Source organism: Ciona intestinalis, chromosome 3 (genome assembly GCF_000224145.3).
Source record: "Ciona intestinalis chromosome 3, KH, whole genome shotgun sequence".
Classification (NCBI taxonomy): domain Eukaryota; kingdom Metazoa; phylum Chordata; class Ascidiacea; order Phlebobranchia; family Cionidae; genus Ciona; species Ciona intestinalis.
Genome location: NC_020168.2, coordinates 5,618,887 through 5,639,045, shown reverse-complemented (window position 1 = coordinate 5,639,045; position 20,159 = coordinate 5,618,887). Strand labels below are relative to the sequence as shown.

The 20,159-nt window shown below is 33.7% G+C and overlaps 4 protein-coding genes across 6 annotated transcripts in view; 3 read left to right on the top strand and 1 right to left on the bottom strand.

Moving 5' to 3' along the window:
* LOC778662 (transcription factor protein) lies at positions 1 to 589 on the top strand (the record flags this gene model as incomplete). Its single annotated transcript, NM_001078284.1, is given in 1 exon segment — positions 1 to 589. A coding segment is annotated over 1 exon segment (455 nt), but the record flags the coding sequence as incomplete, so codon positions are not given.
* A 722-nt stretch (positions 590 to 1,311) lies between these two features.
* LOC100175593 (sodium leak channel non-selective protein) overlaps positions 1,312 to 20,159 on the bottom strand; it is a 31,601-nt gene continuing 12,753 nt past the window's right edge. The window contains exons 18-40 of the mRNA XM_009859885.3: positions 13,038 to 13,134; positions 12,491 to 12,648; positions 11,840 to 12,009; positions 11,486 to 11,575; positions 11,078 to 11,249; positions 10,354 to 10,477; positions 9,992 to 10,104; positions 9,382 to 9,559; positions 8,782 to 8,924; positions 7,778 to 7,844; positions 7,297 to 7,417; positions 6,934 to 7,045; positions 6,398 to 6,531; positions 5,748 to 5,883; positions 5,331 to 5,458; positions 4,788 to 4,902; positions 4,289 to 4,418; positions 3,762 to 3,898; positions 3,259 to 3,470; positions 3,007 to 3,154; positions 2,551 to 2,695; positions 2,119 to 2,208; positions 1,312 to 1,690 (exon numbers count right to left, since the gene is read on the bottom strand). Coding sequence (XP_009858187.2) covers positions 1,536 to 1,690; positions 2,119 to 2,208; positions 2,551 to 2,695; positions 3,007 to 3,154; positions 3,259 to 3,470; positions 3,762 to 3,898; positions 4,289 to 4,418; positions 4,788 to 4,902; positions 5,331 to 5,458; positions 5,748 to 5,883; positions 6,398 to 6,531; positions 6,934 to 7,045; positions 7,297 to 7,417; positions 7,778 to 7,844; positions 8,782 to 8,924; positions 9,382 to 9,559; positions 9,992 to 10,104; positions 10,354 to 10,477; positions 11,078 to 11,249; positions 11,486 to 11,575; positions 11,840 to 12,009; positions 12,491 to 12,648; positions 13,038 to 13,134 — 3,075 coding nt within the window. The 3' untranslated portion in view covers positions 1,312 to 1,535. The remainder of the gene's footprint in view (positions 1,691 to 2,118; positions 2,209 to 2,550; positions 2,696 to 3,006; positions 3,155 to 3,258; positions 3,471 to 3,761; positions 3,899 to 4,288; positions 4,419 to 4,787; positions 4,903 to 5,330; positions 5,459 to 5,747; positions 5,884 to 6,397; positions 6,532 to 6,933; positions 7,046 to 7,296; positions 7,418 to 7,777; positions 7,845 to 8,781; positions 8,925 to 9,381; positions 9,560 to 9,991; positions 10,105 to 10,353; positions 10,478 to 11,077; positions 11,250 to 11,485; positions 11,576 to 11,839; positions 12,010 to 12,490; positions 12,649 to 13,037; positions 13,135 to 20,159) is intronic.
* Positions 13,444 to 15,867, top strand: LOC108949313. Its single transcript, XM_026833758.1, has 5 exons — positions 13,444 to 14,113; positions 14,339 to 14,604; positions 14,860 to 14,999; positions 15,206 to 15,396; positions 15,549 to 15,867. The coding sequence occupies exons 1-5, from the start codon at positions 14,019 to 14,021 to the stop codon at positions 15,766 to 15,768; spliced, it is 912 nt and encodes a 303-aa protein (XP_026689559.1). The 5' UTR covers positions 13,444 to 14,018; the 3' UTR covers positions 15,769 to 15,867.
* Positions 16,880 to 20,159, top strand: part of LOC100185802 (DNA/RNA-binding protein KIN17) — a 17,711-nt gene continuing 14,431 nt past the window's right edge. For 2 of the 3 annotated variants that reach the window (XR_003395773.1, XM_009859784.3), the window contains exons 1-2: positions 16,880 to 16,893; positions 17,774 to 17,776. Coding sequence is in view for 1 of the 3 variants with exons in the window: in XM_026833752.1 (XP_026689553.1) it covers positions 17,164 to 17,258; positions 17,511 to 17,776; positions 18,092 to 18,234; positions 18,526 to 18,716; positions 19,351 to 19,636 (981 nt within the window). In the remaining 2 variants the exon portion in view is untranslated. The other variant, XM_026833752.1, reaches the window with a different exon arrangement.

Sequence of the window (20,159 nt, the reverse complement as noted above, 5' to 3'; positions counted from 1 at the left end):
TAACNGCACTGCACGATGTCCGTAGGTTAGATTTCAAAGAACAAGTTATACATCATCTTGCTACTGTTGCTTTGTTGTCTCTGTCTTATGTAAACAACAGCATGCGAATAGGTTCTTTGGTTATGATTAGTCACGACGTAGCAGACGTGTTTCTTGAAGGTTGCAAGTGCTTTAATTACCTTAAGCGTCGAGTTCTGGCAGACATTGGCTTTATTTGTTTCGTTGTAGCGTTTTGCGCAACGAGACTGTGCATTTTCCCTTTTCACGTTATAAGAGCCGCTTCGTTTAGTATCCCTTTCGCCAGAATGTGCCCGTCTCATATTTTATCGGTAGCATTTCTTCTGCTGCTGCAGATTCTTCATTTATTTTGGGCACAAACTATATTTGCCATCGTGAAAAAAGTTCTTATGGGAGAACATGCCGAAGACTCCAGAAGTGACGTTGAAGGTGAATAAAGTTCCTCTGCAATAATCCAATTAGACATTTCTTATGTAATAACTAATTTGTTGCTGTTTAGTTCGGTAGTGACATCGAATTAACATATTCGTATAAGTGAATCTGTACAATAAAATGTAACCGTGACCAATGCTAAAACATGTTTGTTTTTGTTGTTTTGGAATAGAAAAAAAATCGTCTTCTAGCCCATGTACTATGTCTTAGTTTATAAAGATATTTGCTGTGTGAGACTTTATTTTAAGGGGAAGCAACGTGGTGAGCACCATAATTTTTTCAAAAGTATGAAATAAGTTTACAAAAGTACAACTTGCAAGCGATACCATTGGTGAGTCTTGATATTGGTTGGTCTGATATTTAAACACAGCCCCAAGTTTTAATTCATTCAGACTTTTTTGTATAAGAGGGTCATCTGAAGGTGGGAGTTGTAATATAGGAATATTTATGTGTTTTACTCGTCATTTGATATAGGCCTATCATTTTTGAGTGGTCATGTGGTATTGGTCAATAACATGCGCACATCTTATACTGAGGAAACTTCACCAGCTTGACAGTTAGCTCAGCGTATTAAAACGACTGTTGTTTTCTTTTCGCTCCGTTGATTTAACACGACCTTTGACATTGTAAGATGGTACACCACTATATAGTAGGATGGGAAAGACGGAAAATCTTTTAATTCTGTTTTCTCGTTATTTGGTATAGTAAACAAAGAACATTCAAAGAATTATAAAGCCGTACGACTTCCATAGACCGTTGTTAATTGTTTAAAACACGATGAGAATGTTTAGGAATAATGTACTGAAGGTGTCCCATCTTTCCCCACAGTACTATAACCTTAAGCAGTGAATTGACATCAGGTAACACTAAAATCTATTTATAGTAACAGCGGACTATGCAAGAATACAGCAATAATCATTTTGACGCCATTTCTGCGACTTGTGTGAACACTTAGTACACATTTTACTCACAATATACTACACTGATAGTAATACGCAAACAAACTGTACGAAAGGTGTCCCATCTTTCCCCGCCCTACCATATTAATGCATCCATTATACACACGGTTTATAAAACATAAATTCTTAATCGTTGTCGAAACGATCCCACCACTGGTCAAATTCTGTGGACAACGACTTTGAGCTGCTTTTATCTTCGTAACTACTTCCATCTGTCCCTTCATCAGATAAAGAAGATCCATCCACCATTAAAGATGGAAGTTTAGTTGTAGTGGGCCCTCCTGTAGAAAAAAGGGTTGCGAACCGGGGTATTAGAAACTGAATAGTAATGAAATTTAGAAACAAAGCGGTTCACTTTTATCAAAACAAATTTTGTAGTGTGTCATACGACAACAAGTTAAGTATGACAATGTCTAAATTTAGAAAAAAAAGGGGACGCGGAAAGATCTTTCTTCTTCGTGGTAGAGGTACAGTGTAGCACGTCACTGGATCTTATATTTAGGCCTTAGTTAGCTTGCATACCTGACACCCAGAATGCTAAAACCCATTAGTGACCACTGAGTTGGAGCAATATCCGTGTTTTGTTCAAAGCCACATATACGCCGTCAATAGTATCACTATACAGCATGGAATCCGCTTTCTTTTGGTTAAGACGCAACGCCTGACCACTAAGCCACGGTGCAAGATATTTTCAGGATAAAATACTTACCTGGCACGAAAGATGGAGGGGGTTTCCATAACCCAGTACGTCGGTGCTTCCCCCCTTTTAAATATTTCTGGTTGGACACGTCGAACACGCCTGTGAAAATAAAAATAAATTCAATATGTAAATGAATGCAACTGTTTTTCCCTCACGTGACGGGGCAGCGACAGTCGTTATAAGACGAGTGTTCTGTTTCATACACCTCGTGCCAACTTACGAGTAACCGCATAGGCAACTTTGTGGGTGATTATGTTTTCCGATTTTCTCAATTTTATAGCTGGCAATTCGGACAACTCACAATGATCTACTGGATTAAAGCAATTGACGTTGAAATCTTGAACATAAACGCCTACAACAATAGCACCTATCTATTCTAATCTAGAGGCGAGCGCTAATCACTGTGACACAACATCGGACTAAACACCACCAATATACAACCATCCGCATCATCAGAATCCACATTCACATCTCCAGGAGTTTCAACGCTCGGTATCTTTGCCGGGTCATTCGCTTGTGACGTCACAACGGAGTTGGCGCTCATCTTATTGTCGATGAAACTGTCGTTTAACATGGTTCGCTGTTTCTATGGGAAAGTTAAGGCTAATTTCAAGACATATAGTACTCATGTTAAAGTATGAATTGGATTTTTAAGGACTAAATACGATATAGTAAGATGGGGAAAATGGGACTTCGTTCATTGTATTTGCTTGTCTTATTTGGTGGTAAACAAAGATCATTCAAAGAATTATTAACCGTATCCTCACAACTGTTGGTAATTGTTAAAAACACGATTCGAATACTTGTATTTTATGTGTAACAGTTGTCCCATCTTACATCACAGTACTCTGTATTTTCTCAATACAACAAATATAGCTAGCAAAACACCATCGTTACCGCTCTGCTACGAATGCAACGTTCCAGCCACTTTCGGATCGTCCTCTTTGCAACTTCCTCCTCAATTTCCGATTCTAGTTTCTCTCGCATCAGAAGCTCTTCTAACTGCAAGCTCTTCCGGATGTCCACGCTCCTATACGCGCACATCCTGGATGTGTGCATGTTATTGATCAATACCACACTTCCACTCGGAAAATGATATATCAAAAGACGCGTGAAACACATTTTGTATCTCAAACATCATTAACTTACATCAATACGTCATGGAAAGTTACATACAACGCTTCCTCCACGTTCCTGCCGCGTAAAGTCTGTCCGTTGGCCGTCCATCCGTTAGAACGATTCCCAGTGTTTGACCTACGGCCAGCGCGTTCCATCTCATAGCACATATGTTTAAGCAACAACCTGTCTCTATATTGGTCTATGTGGAGACGACCTTTTAATAGACGAAGCACGGATTCGACCTGGAAACACGAACAGGAAATACGGGATTTGGGTGGTAACAGTATCCCATCCTACCCCACAGCAAAATACGTTATTGTTGCGTCCAATAAACTTCGGGATATTGTTTAAAAACGGAGCAATAACATGAGGTATCAGACTTTATAATAATACAACAATAGTTACCTATCTGTTTCTTCAGTTACAATATCAAAAATAAGGAAAAATGCAGAATAATAAAAGAACATGATATAGTAACAAAACTACAGTCATTAAAGCACGCTTAAGATTAAAAACAAATACAAAAGTCTTACGTCTTTTACGTCAATAGCTCCTTTTCTCTTCACATCCACAGTATTCCACGTGACTTGGAACATATGCAGGTCGTTATAACTGAGTAGAATGTCTTCGTCCATCGTGTAGAAAAGTGAGAAATTCTCAACAATGATGGCTGAAAATGTCAACAGTTGTAAAGTGATAACTGTTATAATATAACTCAACCCATATACAGAATATTAGGTGTGTAAAAACACAGATACTCGTGTAAGGATACAATTCTTATAACAGCAATGTCGCTAATACTACTCAATTTTTATCAAATAACAAAATTAAAGCTAAATACATAATACTGTGGGGTTAAAATATGCTCATAACATTCCATATTTCCTAATCAAGATTTAAACAATTAACAACGCTGTTTTAAAGTTGTTAAGATACGGTTATATAATTCTGTAAATATAATTTATTAACTACTAAAAGGACTTAGTTGGCTACCATTTTTGGCCACATTGTGACAAAAAGTTAAACGTTTTCACATTTAAAAAGAAAATTCCGTGCCTACCAACTAGCAGGTTGAGCATAATATAAGCAATGATGACGTAGAAACTACAGAAGTAAACCAATGCTGCTGTTTTGTTGCCACAGTCAGTTTCCCAGTAGTTGTGGTGTGGTGTACACCGAGGGGGCTGGATCTGGAATATAAAGTAGGTTGGGGTAAGATGGTTCATGTTTTCATTCTCCGTTATCTCTATATTTGGTAAACAAAGAATATTTAAAGAATTATTTTACAAAAATATTTCTGCCTGCATACAGGGATAATAAACCAGTCAGTTATAACAATAGTGTATTTTTTTTCGTGTATGACTGAAAATTTAAACAACCAATAAAGGCCACTGGGTTGTAGCAATTGTCAATAAGTGTCTTACTAAAGGACAAATACACGAACAATGGTAGCAGCGTCAAACATCAATCTATATCCTCTCAGCTAGAGGCAGGCGCGCTTACAACCGTGCTAAGATATTAATTAACACTCACCATGCAGTCATGCAATTCACACTCACCATGCAGTCATGCATTATTTTATTCCAATCTTCACCAGTAACGATACGGAACAGCACGGTGACTGCAAGTGGTGCAGTAGCAAAGTTGGCATGACGGTCAATATTTTCACCATACCTGGTCAAAAAAACAAGAACAATATGATAAGTTTAATTTGGTGTTTAATACAAAGGATGGGGTCCTGCAGCCAGCCATACAAACGGTCGGATCTAGGCCACATTTGATTCATTAACCTATTTAATCGAGTAGCTTTTATATTAAGTGAGTTGTTTTGGTTATTTTGTATGTCAACTCTACTTTTACAGAAGGTGGGGCCAAATATTATGTGAAACTCGTAAAACACACTGAGTGTGAAAAAATTGGAGTCTCATAAACAATAATGGCATTTGCAATTTCTTATAATCAAAGCAAATATTTTCTCCATCTATATTTGCCCTACCAACAAGAAAAGATTTTGACAGGTAATTTCCTTCATTTACGATAACTAGTTTATCATTTCAAACGGTGGCCTTGGTTTGTATTTGCATTGTAAACAAGATACTCACTTAACCGTTCCAAAGAGCACGACACCAGCATATGCGTAACACAGAAGTAGGAGGAACATTGCAAGTATGATGAAGAAAGATCTGTAAACACTCACTGCCACTGTGGTAAGCAACATCTTCAGTGTTGCCTAGAGAAAAAACTTAATTCAACAGTGTTGCGCAATAAACGAAGTTTTAAAATACATATGTTCGGTTAAAACAATATTATAAAATTTGATGAGTAATAAATTCATTAAAAATTTAAAAATAATTTAGTTGTTGAATTGTTTTGTGGCAATAAAATAAGGTTGCTAAATAATTGTTAAAAAGACGATTAGTATATATGGGAAATTATGTACTAACTGCCAACAGTATCCATTTTACCCCACTTTACTATACCAGCGTAATGTAACTAAGAGCCAATACAATTTTACTTACATGTTTTCCGCATATGCTGAAGAACCTGAGCCCCACCAATACCCAACCTATGTTATAAACATAAGCATTTTGTCCGGGTAATATGAACCACATCATCACCCATCCTACATCACATATCGTCACCACCATGTCGTACCTAGAAAAAAATATTTTTTGAACTTAATTGTGTTTTTTTTTTATAAATTTTATAAGGTGTTCATATCTGAAAAGAATTTTTTTTTAATTAAACTAAATTTTTTTGATAAATTTCCCCAGTTTTACATGTATAAGAATCTAACAATACTAGGTCTTGAGTAGATGTATCAGTATACCAACATTTGCACTTGAATTTTTTTTCATATTTTTTAAAGTTGGATATTTGGTAGTACTTGTATTCTGTTCAATGCAGTATGGAACTAGTTCAGAAGCACACATTTTATATATATAACATTAATTATAACTCTTTATTACTTTTAATTTTATTGAAAATGACCCACTATCTTCACACTACAGAAACCAATTCATTAAAAGAATATACATATGCTAAAAAAAAACAAAAAAAATCAAAAACGTTAAAATCTTCAACAATTAAGAAATTTTCGATCTAACAATGGAATTAATCAAAGATAAATATCTCATCCGATCTTCCACTTCTTGCTCCACAACCTCACCTGTTCCTCCAACTACTGATGGTTCCAATGAAAGTAAGTCCGATGACCTTAATGATCATCTCTAAGAGGAAGATGAAAGTGAAGACAATCGACGCATAGAGAGGATAGCGAGCATGAGGATTAGATGATGTCCACTGTGGAAAAAAGACTTAAATTATTACTTTAACTGAATAAGTGAAAAAAAGAATAAATGTAACTTATTTATCCTTGTGTAGTCGGCAGGGAGAATTGTTACGACCCCGATGTTCTGTTTCATACACCTCATGCTCGCTTATGAATTACCACATATGTAACTTTGTGGGTATTTCTGGGGAATATGCAATATTTTGATCAGTTTAATTTTCTAATACATTTGGCAATATGAATCGCTATAGTAAAAAAAAAATTATTGCATAATAAATTCAGTACAGACACAAGTATATACTGAACAATGCTTTAATTTGTCACTTTAAAGATAAATTGCTTTCTGTTTAAAAACACGGATTATTTTAGTTGGTACATCTTATAACCTAATTATCTAAATTTCAAGTACCAACCTTTATTGAAAGCAGTAGCGACCTAACCATCACACAGCATGCAATGGCAGCTTTAAATCTATGATGTTCCGACAGGTCGTACATTTTTGCTCGAATTCCATTCCCAGGTGGTCTGTATGTAAATTAAGGAAAAATATAAGACACAAATGTGGTGCATGAACTGTATGTATATGGTTTGTTTGTAAGTAGAAGTTAAACATAAGACGTATATGTGGTGCATATATTCCGTGAATCTAACCCTGATCTGGTGCTCATATGGCAACACCATTCTTGTGTAAAGAAATACAGTTAGGATCTGATGCTTAGAAATATGTAACAGACAAAAGAGCCCAACAAATTGTATAACACAAGATATATGACCACCTTGGTGGTAAATGCAGAGGTTGCGCAATCTTGAGTCGACTTTTTAAATCCTCCCAACGACGTTGGTCAACTGTAAGCAACGCTGTTCCTTTGTTCTCATTGTAATTAGCGATAACAACACCTGTGTTTAATCATTTTAAAAGGTATATTAAAAAAAGATGTGTGGCAGAAAATAATGTAAAAATTTAATTATGGAGTAGTGCGTTTTTTCTGTAATAAATATGGTATAAATTGTTTTTGATAAGAAATAAAGTTTAGAGCAGATTTTATACGGTAGAAACTGTTTAGGAAGCAAAATCCAACTTTCTTTTGTACATTTTACACTATTTAGTCTTTAAATGGGATATATATTATTAAAAGACTGTTAATACACTAAAAAGACTCATAAAATATTAAAATAATACTTTATGGTATGTAAAAAATAGAATTGTTGCTTTTACATAAGCAGAAATATGTCAGACTTCCAACATAGTAAACTCACCAATAAAGAGAGTGAGTCCCATCATACAACCAAGAAAGACAAATAGGTGAATGTAGATTGCATGTAGCTGAAGGGAGATTGTTATATTTGATTATCAGGTTTATTATTTTGTGAATTGTTCAAGATTTTCCACTGCGTTGCTTGCATACAAAAACATATGACACTACATAAAAATGCATTTCCAATATTTAACAAAACTTGTGCTCCAAGTACCAGAAGAAACTTAATAACTTCCTACAGTCTTGCCAGAGCCAAAACTCAAGATTTTTTTGTGCTTTACTGTTATACAAAGACATGTGCATAAGATACTACATAAAAAGTGCGTTTACAACATTCTGTGACCAGTAATACAAAGTTATAATATAAAGACATGAAGTGCTTTAAATACATATGACTGATAAATCATAATGAAACATTACATACTCTGAGCTTAATGTTACAATTACAAGTAGTTAACATATGGCTATATTTACCTGTGTTCTTACAACAGCAACACATACAAAACAACAGATGATCTCATGCAATGTATCTGAAGAACACACAGTTTACAACAAGCCTTTAACATAAACCAGTGATTCTCAAACTAAGCCTTAATTTATTTTATAAACAGATTGCATGCTATGTCATATTTAGACAAATGCTTGTAATAAATTTTGCTAATCCTTACATTTCAAAATATGTCTATTTCGTTGTTTAAAAAATGAAACTTTAGTAATGAACATTATTGATAAAAATTATATTGTTGGTGCCACAAGCTTTTCTAATCGAGAAAAAAGTTTTTTTTCCTAACTTAACACTAACTACATGATCAACAACATAAAACATAATATAACAATCTAAACCAGCTTTTACACCAAAATTATTTTTCGCCTCTCAAATTTTTTTTAAAGGTAATTTCACGATTTTAATTGTAGTGGGGTGAAATATTCTGTATGAAAATGTTTTTTCCAAAAGCTGTTTTTGATTTACATTAAGTCAACAGAAAAGTTTCTAAACCAACATACCGGTCCCATTCTTTCAACTAGGATGTCTCTCACTTCAATCCAACCTTTTAATGATAAAACTTCAAAGAGAGCAAGTGTTGCGGATCCTATCGTATCAAAGTTAAAATTCCGTGGGTTGGTCCACACCCTGGGAACCATGAAGCCTGTAAATGTGGATTTTAAATGAAAATTGTTTTATTTGTAAAGTTATTCTAATTCTTTGCAGTGGTTATTTTTTTAATAAAATAATTGTATAAATGACATTAAAAATGCAATTTTAATTTAATTTCAGTTTGTATAGCATGTTCAAACATTTTTTGGGAATTTTGAGAACAAAAACCAGAACTATTAAAAATCCTTTCTTAATTGGTTATGAAAAATTCCCATAAATTTGGTAAAAAATCTTTGGCCACCAGAAATTGCTGCTAAGGTATGTGTGATTGTAAATATGGGCTAACCTTTATAAACGTAAGGGAGGCCAAAACAGTTAAACCCAAAATCCTATGAAACAAATCTATCTTATTGGTTATAATGTTTACTGATTAATGTTGTGTAAAAATATTTAGAGATGGCCTGCCTACCCTGCCACCCCAGGTTTGGCGCCCATGTGTGTTAACTTACCTGGTGGGTCTTCTTCTATGTTAAGGTTGTTGGAAAGCCATACAGTTTGAAAGAAGATGCCATGACAGTCTGACTTTTTAGTGATAGTGAGGTCATTGCATGCAGCAAGTTGACCTCCGTACATCTGGACACCAAAACTCGCGAAAACGAAGATCAAAGCCACAAGGAGAATGAACACCTTGGTAGAAAATTGTTTGGATAAAATGGAAGAATTAAATTGACAAAAAACATCTTTTCACGAAGTAACATAAATGGTAACTCGTAAGCTGGCACAAGGTGCATGAAATAGAACAGTCGTGTTATATCAAATGTTGTTTTCTGGCCACACCAGGATAAGGCAAGTTTCATTAGTTCATATATGGCACTGTTGCTAGTTTGCTAACAAGTCAGTAGTGTCACTTAGGTTACTAATGGCTGGTTTAAATATGACTCAAAAGGCTGGTTTAAATATGACTTAAAAGTCAACATTGGGGGTTATTGGCAATAGGAAAATGCGTTGTAATTCTATTTTCTACAAATATTGGTAAATACTGAATAATTTTGAATATACTGCAGAAAACTAGTTAAAGGAAAGAAATAAGAGAAAAAAGCCAACAGTATTAATACATACCATGGTAATCTCTTTGAAGCTTCGAAATAACTCGATGACAACTTTACGTATTTGTGGAACAAGTTTAAATATTCTTAGCGGCCGAAAACATCTTAAGATCATCAGGAATTGGCCTGAAAAATGCCAAAACAGTCATAATGCATTCTCAATGTCAAAACTCAATAAATTTGGACAAAACATCATGTTTAAAATCAACCTTTTTAACAGCCTAGAATTGCCTAAAAATGTAGACTGTAGAGTAAGCATTGTTAAAGTAGTTGAATTCCAAGAACAGACTGGGTTCTTGACTTTGCTTAGTGTTCAATATGATTCAATGCTAAAGAAACAAAGTAGGTCAACATAGCGAGCAGATGATATCCTACCTGTATGGGAGCCAGACAATGTACACAGGAAAACGACAGACACGATAAATATTGCAGCGTCGAGAAAACCACCCAAGTCCTTAAATGCGGGTTTAGGGGTAAAAAATACCCCGTTAGCGATTACCTGGTGGAAATATGAGGATTTTGTTAGTTTTTTTTAAGCTTTGTGAATTGTAGAATCAGTACAGTGGAGATTTTGTTGTTTTTTATTTACATTATCTTTTTAGGGAATTTAGCAAAAACTGTGATGGTTTTTGAAACTGTAGTTAAACCTTTGTTGGAAAGGTAAAATATAACAAGTAAAAAATACTATACTAATATTATACTAACTTTGTATTTTTGTATATTGTTAAAATAAGACTATAACATAATATCTGTTAATGATCGTTATAATATTTTAATTGTTAAATTTATAACCCATCACCTGACCTAAATATTTCATAAAGCAGTATATGTGTTACAAAGGAGCATGCTGCACACAATAGCACGTTGCAGCATGTGCATAGCATAATATAAGATAATAGGAAAGGCTAATATAGTTAGCATATATAATTGTGGGGTAAGATGACCTCATATTTCCTGAACAGACTTTTAACAATTAACAACGCTCTTATACAATCCTAAGCCTTTGGTTATATAATTCTATAAATATTATTTCTTTACTACCAAATGGGACGAGAAAACAAGATTAACACCTGTCCCGTTTCACCCGAGATTAGTTTACCTTGAGTGTAAGCTCACAGCCCATTGAAACTACAAAGATATATTCAGCTACTTGCAAAGCAGGTGTATCGTGTATTCTCATTGTAGTTTTCTCCATCAGCATTGAGCAGCATGAGGTTACTGTTACAAGTATCATGAACCAGTCTAGGTAAGGTACTAGGCCAAGCAAGTCGCTGTAAAAGAAGGTGTTTTTATGTAAATTTGTAAAAATTAGGTAAATTTTAATCTTGGTTTAAGCCTTTTGAGTTATGTTGTACAGTTTACAAATTGCTGCAATATTTTCTAAAGTTAAAAGAGCTTGTTATTTTTAGAAAAATGCAACATTGAAAATTTATATATGGAATATTTTTTCTTTTACAAGAAGTGAGAAGTAGTTACAAAAAGTTTGTTAATATTTAGTTAAGCATACTGTAGAACTTGTGAGTTTCCTTGTTCTTTCACATTCTCTGATGAATTTTCTGATTTTCCGTATTGAGCTGTTACAATGTACTTGCATATTCTGGAAAATGTAATAAATTACTTTCACATCTTACACCAAAAATAATTTAATACTTAATTAGTTTTCTGATAGTTTTAAAAAAAAAACAATTTTTTCTGAGTTATTATACAGTTTGTGAATTTAAAATCCATTTTAAGATTTAGGTTTTTCAGCATATTCTTTTACTACATATCCGAGGTAATGGGCCAAATGTGGCCTAAATCGCTGACAAGGACCTCACCCACATAGAGTAGAACATATACACAGACCATATCACAATCATACTTTCGAAATTGGCTGTCCCTTTTTATAAAGAGCAAAGGGGTGTCAAACAGTGGATGGTTTTCGCGTAACTCCTGTTCATGGCGTTGTCTCTTCAGCAGCGCTTGCTGACATTTTAGATGAATGAGTTTGATGTCAACTTCCTGCTGTGCGTTGTGGTCGTACAACGACTCCTGAACAACGTTCAAGATTGATTAATAAGTTTGTGTATATAAGTCCAAGACACACTCAGTACTACAAAGTGAAATATTGACAGTGTGAAAGAATTTTTGAACAGAAAATTAATCATAGTTTAAATAAAACAATATAACTGTATTAAATTTGGTCATTTAGTTAAAATGCTCCAGACTGTGAATTTTGAAATTCAATTACGCTACGAAATACTAAACAGAACAGGGCGTTGAGTTTTGACCTTTTTTAAAGCACTATCTAGTGGTATATCTTTTAAGATGCATATTAGTTTTGGATACATACAAATATTAAGCCATGGCTGAGAAACTGAGTCATATATTTTCAGTATGGCAACGTGTTTAAACTAAATTCAATTTGCTAAAAATACCACTAACAAAACATGAACATCAAGCATGTATAAGCACATCATATTGATTCAACAGTTGAGTGTAAACACAAAACGTGATGCATGAAACATGTTACCGATGCCCGTATATTGTTGTCCACTGTCGTCAGTCTGTTCTCATCATTAAATGTTCGCCGATTTGGGAAAAAGGGCCGTCTTTCCCTGCGAATTAGGTGTTGTGCTCCGAGAAGAGACTTACTGGTACCCACTGCACTGCTTGTAAGACCAGAGGATTCTGTGAAAAGAAAGGAATGGAAATGGTCAGATTTTATGTAGAATGCAAATTGTCTTGTCTTTTATGTAGAATGCGAAATGTCTTGTCTTTTATGTAGAATGCAAATTGTCTATGCTTTGATAATCAGCGGTGAATTTTGTGGAAAACTGTTAATTTTGAAAAGTGTTGCAGCTTGAGACAGTGTATACAAGCAGAAAATATAATTGAGACATTGGAATATAATGATGCTAGTAGGTTGAAAAATAAATTTAAAAGTAGAAATAGAAAATATTTTTGTTTGTTGTTTGCACATGCATTTTTTTCAATGAAATAAAACTGTTTCCATTTTAAATTTTTTTATTAATTTGTTTTTTTTTTAATAAAGTGTTTTTTTTTATTTATTTTATTACCTTTTGAAATTCTCTGTTGTGCACAATCTCTCATTAGAAAGTCGAGCATGTTTGGTTTGACTTCATTTATTCTGTGGTTGCACATCAATGATGGTTTCTGGAAAAAAAGTAAAACAAAGGTCACAAATTGGAAACTGTTACATAAAACCCATGTGCTTAATTATATGTTATAATAAATATTTGCAAGATCCTACATTGATGAACACCATAGGACTGAAGATTTCAATATGGGAGCTTTTACCTCAAGAAATTATGAACATGGCTAAAACAGAAGCAGTAAACCAATACACAACCTATTAATTCAGAAAATGCTAATAAATAAAATATTATTTGAATTTTTGCTGTGACCGGCGTGACTCTTCTGAATTCTATTAATGTGAAAAAATAAATATGAATACAACCGCAGTGTCTTTACCTTATTAATAATTGATCATTTTCTGACACTGTTCACCACTATTACATAATGACTGCTTATTACTGAACAAACAATTTGGTTCTATTATCACACCATGAATATTAGAGAGAACAAAGATAAAAGGTAACGTTTCCTTGAATAATTTATTCGGGAAAATAGCTTAACAAACGGATAGACACAGATTTCAGCTTTGTATTATAAACACAGCTGAGATTTTGCTGGTAAAAAAGAAGAAATTGTTTGTAATTCACTGATTTTTAAAGTGAGAATAAATTGTTTATAATTTAATCAGAAGAGGAAGAAATTTTAGATCATTAAATGGAAAAGTTGTAAAGGGTTCTGTTTTTCGTAAAATATAGTGATATTGAGAGTAAAGATTTTTATTTAATTTTTTATGCCTACTGCAGTTTTTGTATGTGATGCATAAAGTGTATTTAAGTTTAAGTTAAAAAGTTAAGTTTAATTTTTATTATTTCAGAAGTTTTAAGGGATACCAATACTGGGAATTCTGAAGTTATTTAAGAAAATCAAAATTTGATGGCTTGTACATCGGTGTAAGCAGAAGAATGATCAACATAACCAACTGCAACATACACCATCAGTACAGAATGTGCAGCAAGGAATCATTTTTCTCAGGAAACCACACGTTTAATGTGGAAAAGTAGGTGAAATGTAGCTGGTACCATTTTTTTGGAAATTATTATTTTTGTGCTAACTTTAGCATTTAAAAAAAATTTGCAGGGTTCAAAATTCATTTTTTTTACTCAGAAGTAGGAGATTTTAGCCACAAAATGCTTAACTTAGCTTTAATAAAACTGTAACTATTCTGAAAATAAAATCCCCCAAAAATGGATCCAATTTTCTAAAATAATTTAATTTTTTGCAGGGATTGCAGTGTTGCTGGTCTGTATGTGATTATCATGACCACATTTCTCACCATCATTATAACTGTGTTTGGTAACATCCTTGTTCCATTCATTGTGATTGGAAATCGTTCGTATTGGAATCCATACGGGATCTGCCGCCTCTGGATCTCCGTGTGTGATCTCATCATAGGACTTACTTATCTTCCTCTAAGAGCAATGGTGATGATACAAATCCTCTTCACACAGCATCATTTTACAGAAGAGCAAATCGGAACAACTCTCACAGGTAATTCAATTCTGACAAAACTTAATTTTAGCAAAAAACTTTGGGCATAACATTAAAATTTTTGGGTAAATTTGAATTTTTGCAAAGTTTTTAAATTTTTGCAAAAACTTTTATTAAAACTTTATAAATTTTTACGTAAGTTTTTAAAAAATTTTTTTTTTTTAGATTTCTTTCCCAAATTTTTGCAATACTTTTCTCAAGTAAAACATGAAGCATATACTATTTTAAGAAAAGAATAAAAATCTTTCATTTTAGTACTTCGGGAGCACCATTCAGAGTTGCAATCCAACAGAACAACAAACATCAACCTGGAGATTATTTTCAAAACATATGAACTTGAAAATTGGTACCTTGTGGTTGGAATGAGCTGTTTGTTGGCAACTTATATTCTTGTTGTAAGTAGATACAAACAAAGAATTGTATAAAAGTAAACAATACTGATATATTTATTAATATGCTTCAGCATAGAATGCAGGAGGTAAACACGAATGAAAACCATAAATGATTTTGAAAGTGACCCCCCTTAACATCAATACACCCTTGGACATTTCCTATTTTTTAGTACTGTGTAGCTGATTCTCAATTTAGGATACTTCCACAGGTCCCTTGGTTTCTTTTCGTGATGTCAGCAGACAGATACACAGCTATTGTGCACCCATATAAATACCAGCAATGGTACAGTACACGGAAAATGCAAATTGTTCTTTTTGCTGTTGCCACCATTTCAATATTTGGAGGAACAGCATGGCCTTTGATAAACATCAAGGTGTTTTATCCAAGTGTGAATAACAGGTTATTATAACATTAAAGTCTTACCAGATGGCAAACAAATTGTCATAAATACACTTTTCGTACCAGATAAGCCGTTGAATGATTAATTATAACATTATTATGCAATATGTAGCCAAGTAATTAAAATTTCATTGCGTGTGTTGAAATTTTAGGTTTGGACTTGGACCAATGTTTCTATTAGGACAGCACACCTTTGAAAACTCCAGAGAATTGTTGCTGTATCACCTGCTGTGGGCTCTTCCACTGTTTGCAGTTCTTGGCTTTAATGTATACACAGCCTACTACTGCATGTTTGCAATGTCAAAGAGCCATCGGCACAGAAGACAAAGCAGCCAGAGTGAATCAAGTACACAAGGTGAAGTCCAAGTTTAAACATTACTTGACTCCCGACCAATATTGACTTACTTTTGAAACTACTAATTCAATATTGTAATCTATTGTGCAATAGCTCTTGATTAAATATTACGCAAAACCTAAAAAAGGAACCACAAAATTTCTCATATTCCATAGGTCACTGTTATGTATAACTTTAGACAGAATACAGACTGAAGAGTATAATTAGATCACATTTTTTTAACAGCTTTAAGGAAAGAGTCTGTGACCAGCGTGATCAATTTTTTACACGAACATACAACGAAGAAATGTTGCAACATTTTCTCAAAATGCAAAACTACAGAACATAAAGATACCAACCATAAACTATGCTGTCTTTGTTTTAAAACACAAGTTGGTACACAAGTAGAAACACCTGTAACAAGCAACATCAACACTGTATGTGAGAATCCACATCGCAACAGACATTACTCAGTCAGTGTAGAATCCACCACCCATCAAAGGAACGAAGCAGTTGAAGCTTTTTGGATTCTTTCCATTATGACGCTAATGTTTCTCATCAGTTTGCTTCCATCATTCATATTTACCACCCTAGTCCCAGTTCCATGTGATCAAGCAGTGCATTGGACCTGGCTCTATGCTAGCATACAGTTCCTACATATGAGTCACCCTTGTCAGAATGTCATAATTTATAACTACCGCTCCCAAAAGTTCCGTAAGGCAGGGAAGGCTGTCATTCGAAAGTTGTTTGATAAATTATACTGCCACTGTATGTGAAAAGCCTGATACATCATAACCACATTACTACCTCAGCTAACATTACTGTTTAAACAAGTGTCAATCAAAATAGTGTAGGCAATTGTAGAACTGTTTAAATAACTGTGTTTAACATTGCACTCTTCATGAATTCAACGTAACGCTACAAATAAAAGTATGTAATTTATAAAAGGCTGAATGCTTGCAGAAAATCCGTTGTCTTACACCAAACAATACTTTAAAGTTTAAATTGCCACTTTAACTTAAAAAAATATAACATGTTTGTTCAGCTATTATTCTGAATTTGAATTTTGTCGTCAAATAAGTCTATTAAACATGACAGATTGTATAGTGACTACATTTAACCAGAAAAAAATGACGTAAGCATCAAAAAAATTCTATTTAAATGTGAGGATGTATGTAAAATCATCACCAATTTAACCACTGATTTGTTCTACATTAAACATCATATGTCAGTATACAGTTTGTAGGACACCAGGTAAAATGCTTTACTATAAAAGTTAGTTTTTTTTAATGAACTAATAGGACCAGGAACTTATGATATGTTATTCAAATGAAATGTAATGAATTAATGCAGATTTTTTACTTGTACTAATAGGTTTGTGTAGAATTTAAACAAAAAAGCAAAGGAAATGGATTTTATTTAGGTTTCCGAAGATGGGTAACACAACATGGTATAATTACGACCACCATGTTCGTATGTGTTCAAAGGCTTCATATTACACAGTTAATCATACATTTAATGTATACAGGTATACAAAATGTGTTTTGTACTGTTTCAATAATTTTGGATAAAAATTTTTGCAACGATACTATTTTAAGTTTAATTTTTTTCTACGCTGCGTATTCTTTGCTAAAGTTATATAAAGCAGCATTTAAATTTAGAAAAATGTTTTGCACATAAAAATGGATATAGATTCGGAACCAGCAAAAAAAAGTTCGATTAAGCAGGGTTGACTGTTCATAGAGCTAAAAAAAATTATGTTTTTTATTTTAAATTACAGTGACTGCAGTGTTGCTGGCATCAGTCTTCTTATTACAATCACCATCATATTAATAGTAACCAGTATATTCGGAAACCTGTTAGCAGTGGTTGTAATTCATGGCAACAAAAACTATTGGAACCCTTATGGGATATGCAGAGTGTGGCTTGCACTGTGGGACTCTATGACAGGGATATTATACATGCCTGCACACCTCTATATTATGATCAATGTGTTTTTTAAAGAAGATTGCTTTTCGGGAGAAAACAAATCATTTGTAAAAGAAGGTAACACAGCCTTTTGAATTATTTTGAAGCTTTTTATTCAATACTTTTTTAAAGTATTTCTTATTATATCATATTTAAACAATACTAGTTTTGTTCAAAATACCCCCTTTTCAGTATAAAAATGTTTGTTACTGTAATAAAATAGATAAAATAACTTTAGGTTACCTTATTTGATTTTGCAATGCAAGAGGGGTAGCCTATAGAAAAAGTTGGTATTTTCAATGCCAAAGCCTTTATTTTTAATATTCTATTTAAGTTTTAACTGCCCAAACTATTTGTGTTTGAGATATATTAAAATATTTAATATGTTTACAGCACAAATGAAAGTGTATGGGAACACAACACTCAATATTAAGATGAACGCCATGAGTCTGCAAATTAAAATCCTAGGGTTTGAGCTGATGCATGATACTGTTATAGTGCTTATGAGTTTTGTACTGGCAACATATATTCTTATGGTAAGCGAAAACAATATCTTTAATGCCTTGGTGTTCAAATTTTTTCCTTGGAAATTCAACTGTATATATGAAAAACAAAATTCTATAAAAACACAGCATTTTAAATAATACATTATACACACCCCTCAATATTTTTATTGAAACAAGAAGTATGATTGAATATTGTTGCAAAAAAGAGATGACTCTAAAAATTTAAACTGATTTAATTAGGAATGCTACAAGCCAAAATGGTTTTGGATTTATAATAGACCTGTCATTTCTAATTTGTAATATAAATGTGTTTAACAACAGACACCTTGGATTTTAATGGTGATGTCAGTTGACCGATATGTGGCAATTGTCTTTCCCTTTAAATACAGCAAGTGGTCAAGCAAAAAGAAAATGGTCATCATATTGTTGGTGGCTACCGTAATTGTTGTTTTCTGTGGCACAGTATGGCCACTCGCACATTTAGAGCTTTTTTCTCCAGGAATAAACAACAGGTAATTGAATATACAATCGAGTTTATCAAGTTTCTATGAGAAATAAAGGCTTTTCAGGTCTGCTAAACAAAGAAGGGTAGTATATACGTACAGTTTTAAAGACAAAACTTTAATTCTGTTTTGTGTTAGTGTAGTCCTACTGCATAGCTCGTATAGGACCTGTGATTTAGGTCAGTCCGGCGCCGTGGTATAGTGGTTAGCACGCCTGCCTGTAACCCAGAGGTAATGGGTTCAAGGCTCTACACTGCTACCATTGTGGGCGTATGTGTCCTTGGACAAGACACTTAACAATTGCTCCAACCCAGTGGTCACTATTGGGTTGTCTAAATTATCAGCCATACATAAAAAAATCCCCCCCCCCAAAATAATCACCCACAAAGTATCATACATGGAAACTCATAAGCTGGCACGAGGTGTTAAACCCGTGTGATAACAACTGTCGTTTTCCGGCCACGCGAGGATAAGGTAAGTTACATTCATTCATTTGAGTTAGCTCATTACTCTGGCTATGATTACTTCATAACGTTTGTGTCATAACAACTATTTATGGCTAGCAATACATCAAACCTAGTAGGCTAAACAGGTGCAGAAAAAAGAGAATAAAACATGGTCTGTATGTTTTTTTTATGAACAGGTTTGGAATTGGAGCAACATTTATATTTGGAAGATTTAAATTCTTTGAATCTAAAGAAATTATGTTATATTTTCTCACATGGGGTCTACCATTGCTTGTTGTGTGTGGTTTTGGATCCTACACAGCTTATTATTGCCTCAATGTGATATTTTTTAATTGCACACAGGAGCGAATCAGAGAAGTACTGAGAATGTATCCAGTACCGTTCAATCACAAGGAAAGACTAAATCTACTTATTGTTGCTGTAAAAGAAAACAAGTCCTTCGAAAAACAAGCCGAAACATAAACAAAATTTGGGTTGCGTTTAGAGAAACAAGTCAAAACGAAGTGAAAGATGAAGCACTTGAAGCCTTTTGGATTCTTATTATTATGACAGTGATGTTTCTGATTAGTTTGTGTCCTATGTTTATCGTGACGGCTTTTGTGCCAGTGCCTTGCGACGAAGCAGTAGGATGGACATTGCTATTTACCTTTGTACAGCTGATACACCTCAGCCATTCAAGTCAGAACGTCATAATATATAACTACAGATCAAAGGAGTTTCGAGAGCATGGGAAGAAGTTGATAAAAGATGGGTTTTTACGTTTCAAAAAGTGCAAATATAATTAGGTTTTCGTTGCTAGTTAACATTATTTAAATATTCTTTTTTTTACGCAGATGAGGTCCTATAATCTTCATGCCATGTGACCTATTTGGCCAAAGTGGGCCCATTTTATTTTATTATGAATTCTTAAAAATACACATGTTGAAAGTAAACTTTTTAAAATCATTTTGTATGCGTTATTTATAACAAGAACTGTTTTATCACT

Bases quoted from the DNA above. Each gene is read 5' to 3' on its own strand.
- LOC108949313 (XM_026833758.1), top strand. From the start codon at position 14,019: ATGATCAACATAACCAACTGCAACATACACCATCAGTACAGAATGTGC. The intron at 14,114-14,338 runs GTAGGTGAAATG...AATTTTTTGCAG, and splicing joins CACACGTTTAATGTGGAAAA to GGATTGCAGTGTTGCTGGTC. The intron at 15,000-15,205 runs GTAAGTAGATAC...ATACTTCCACAG, and splicing joins TGGCAACTTATATTCTTGTT to GTCCCTTGGTTTCTTTTCGT.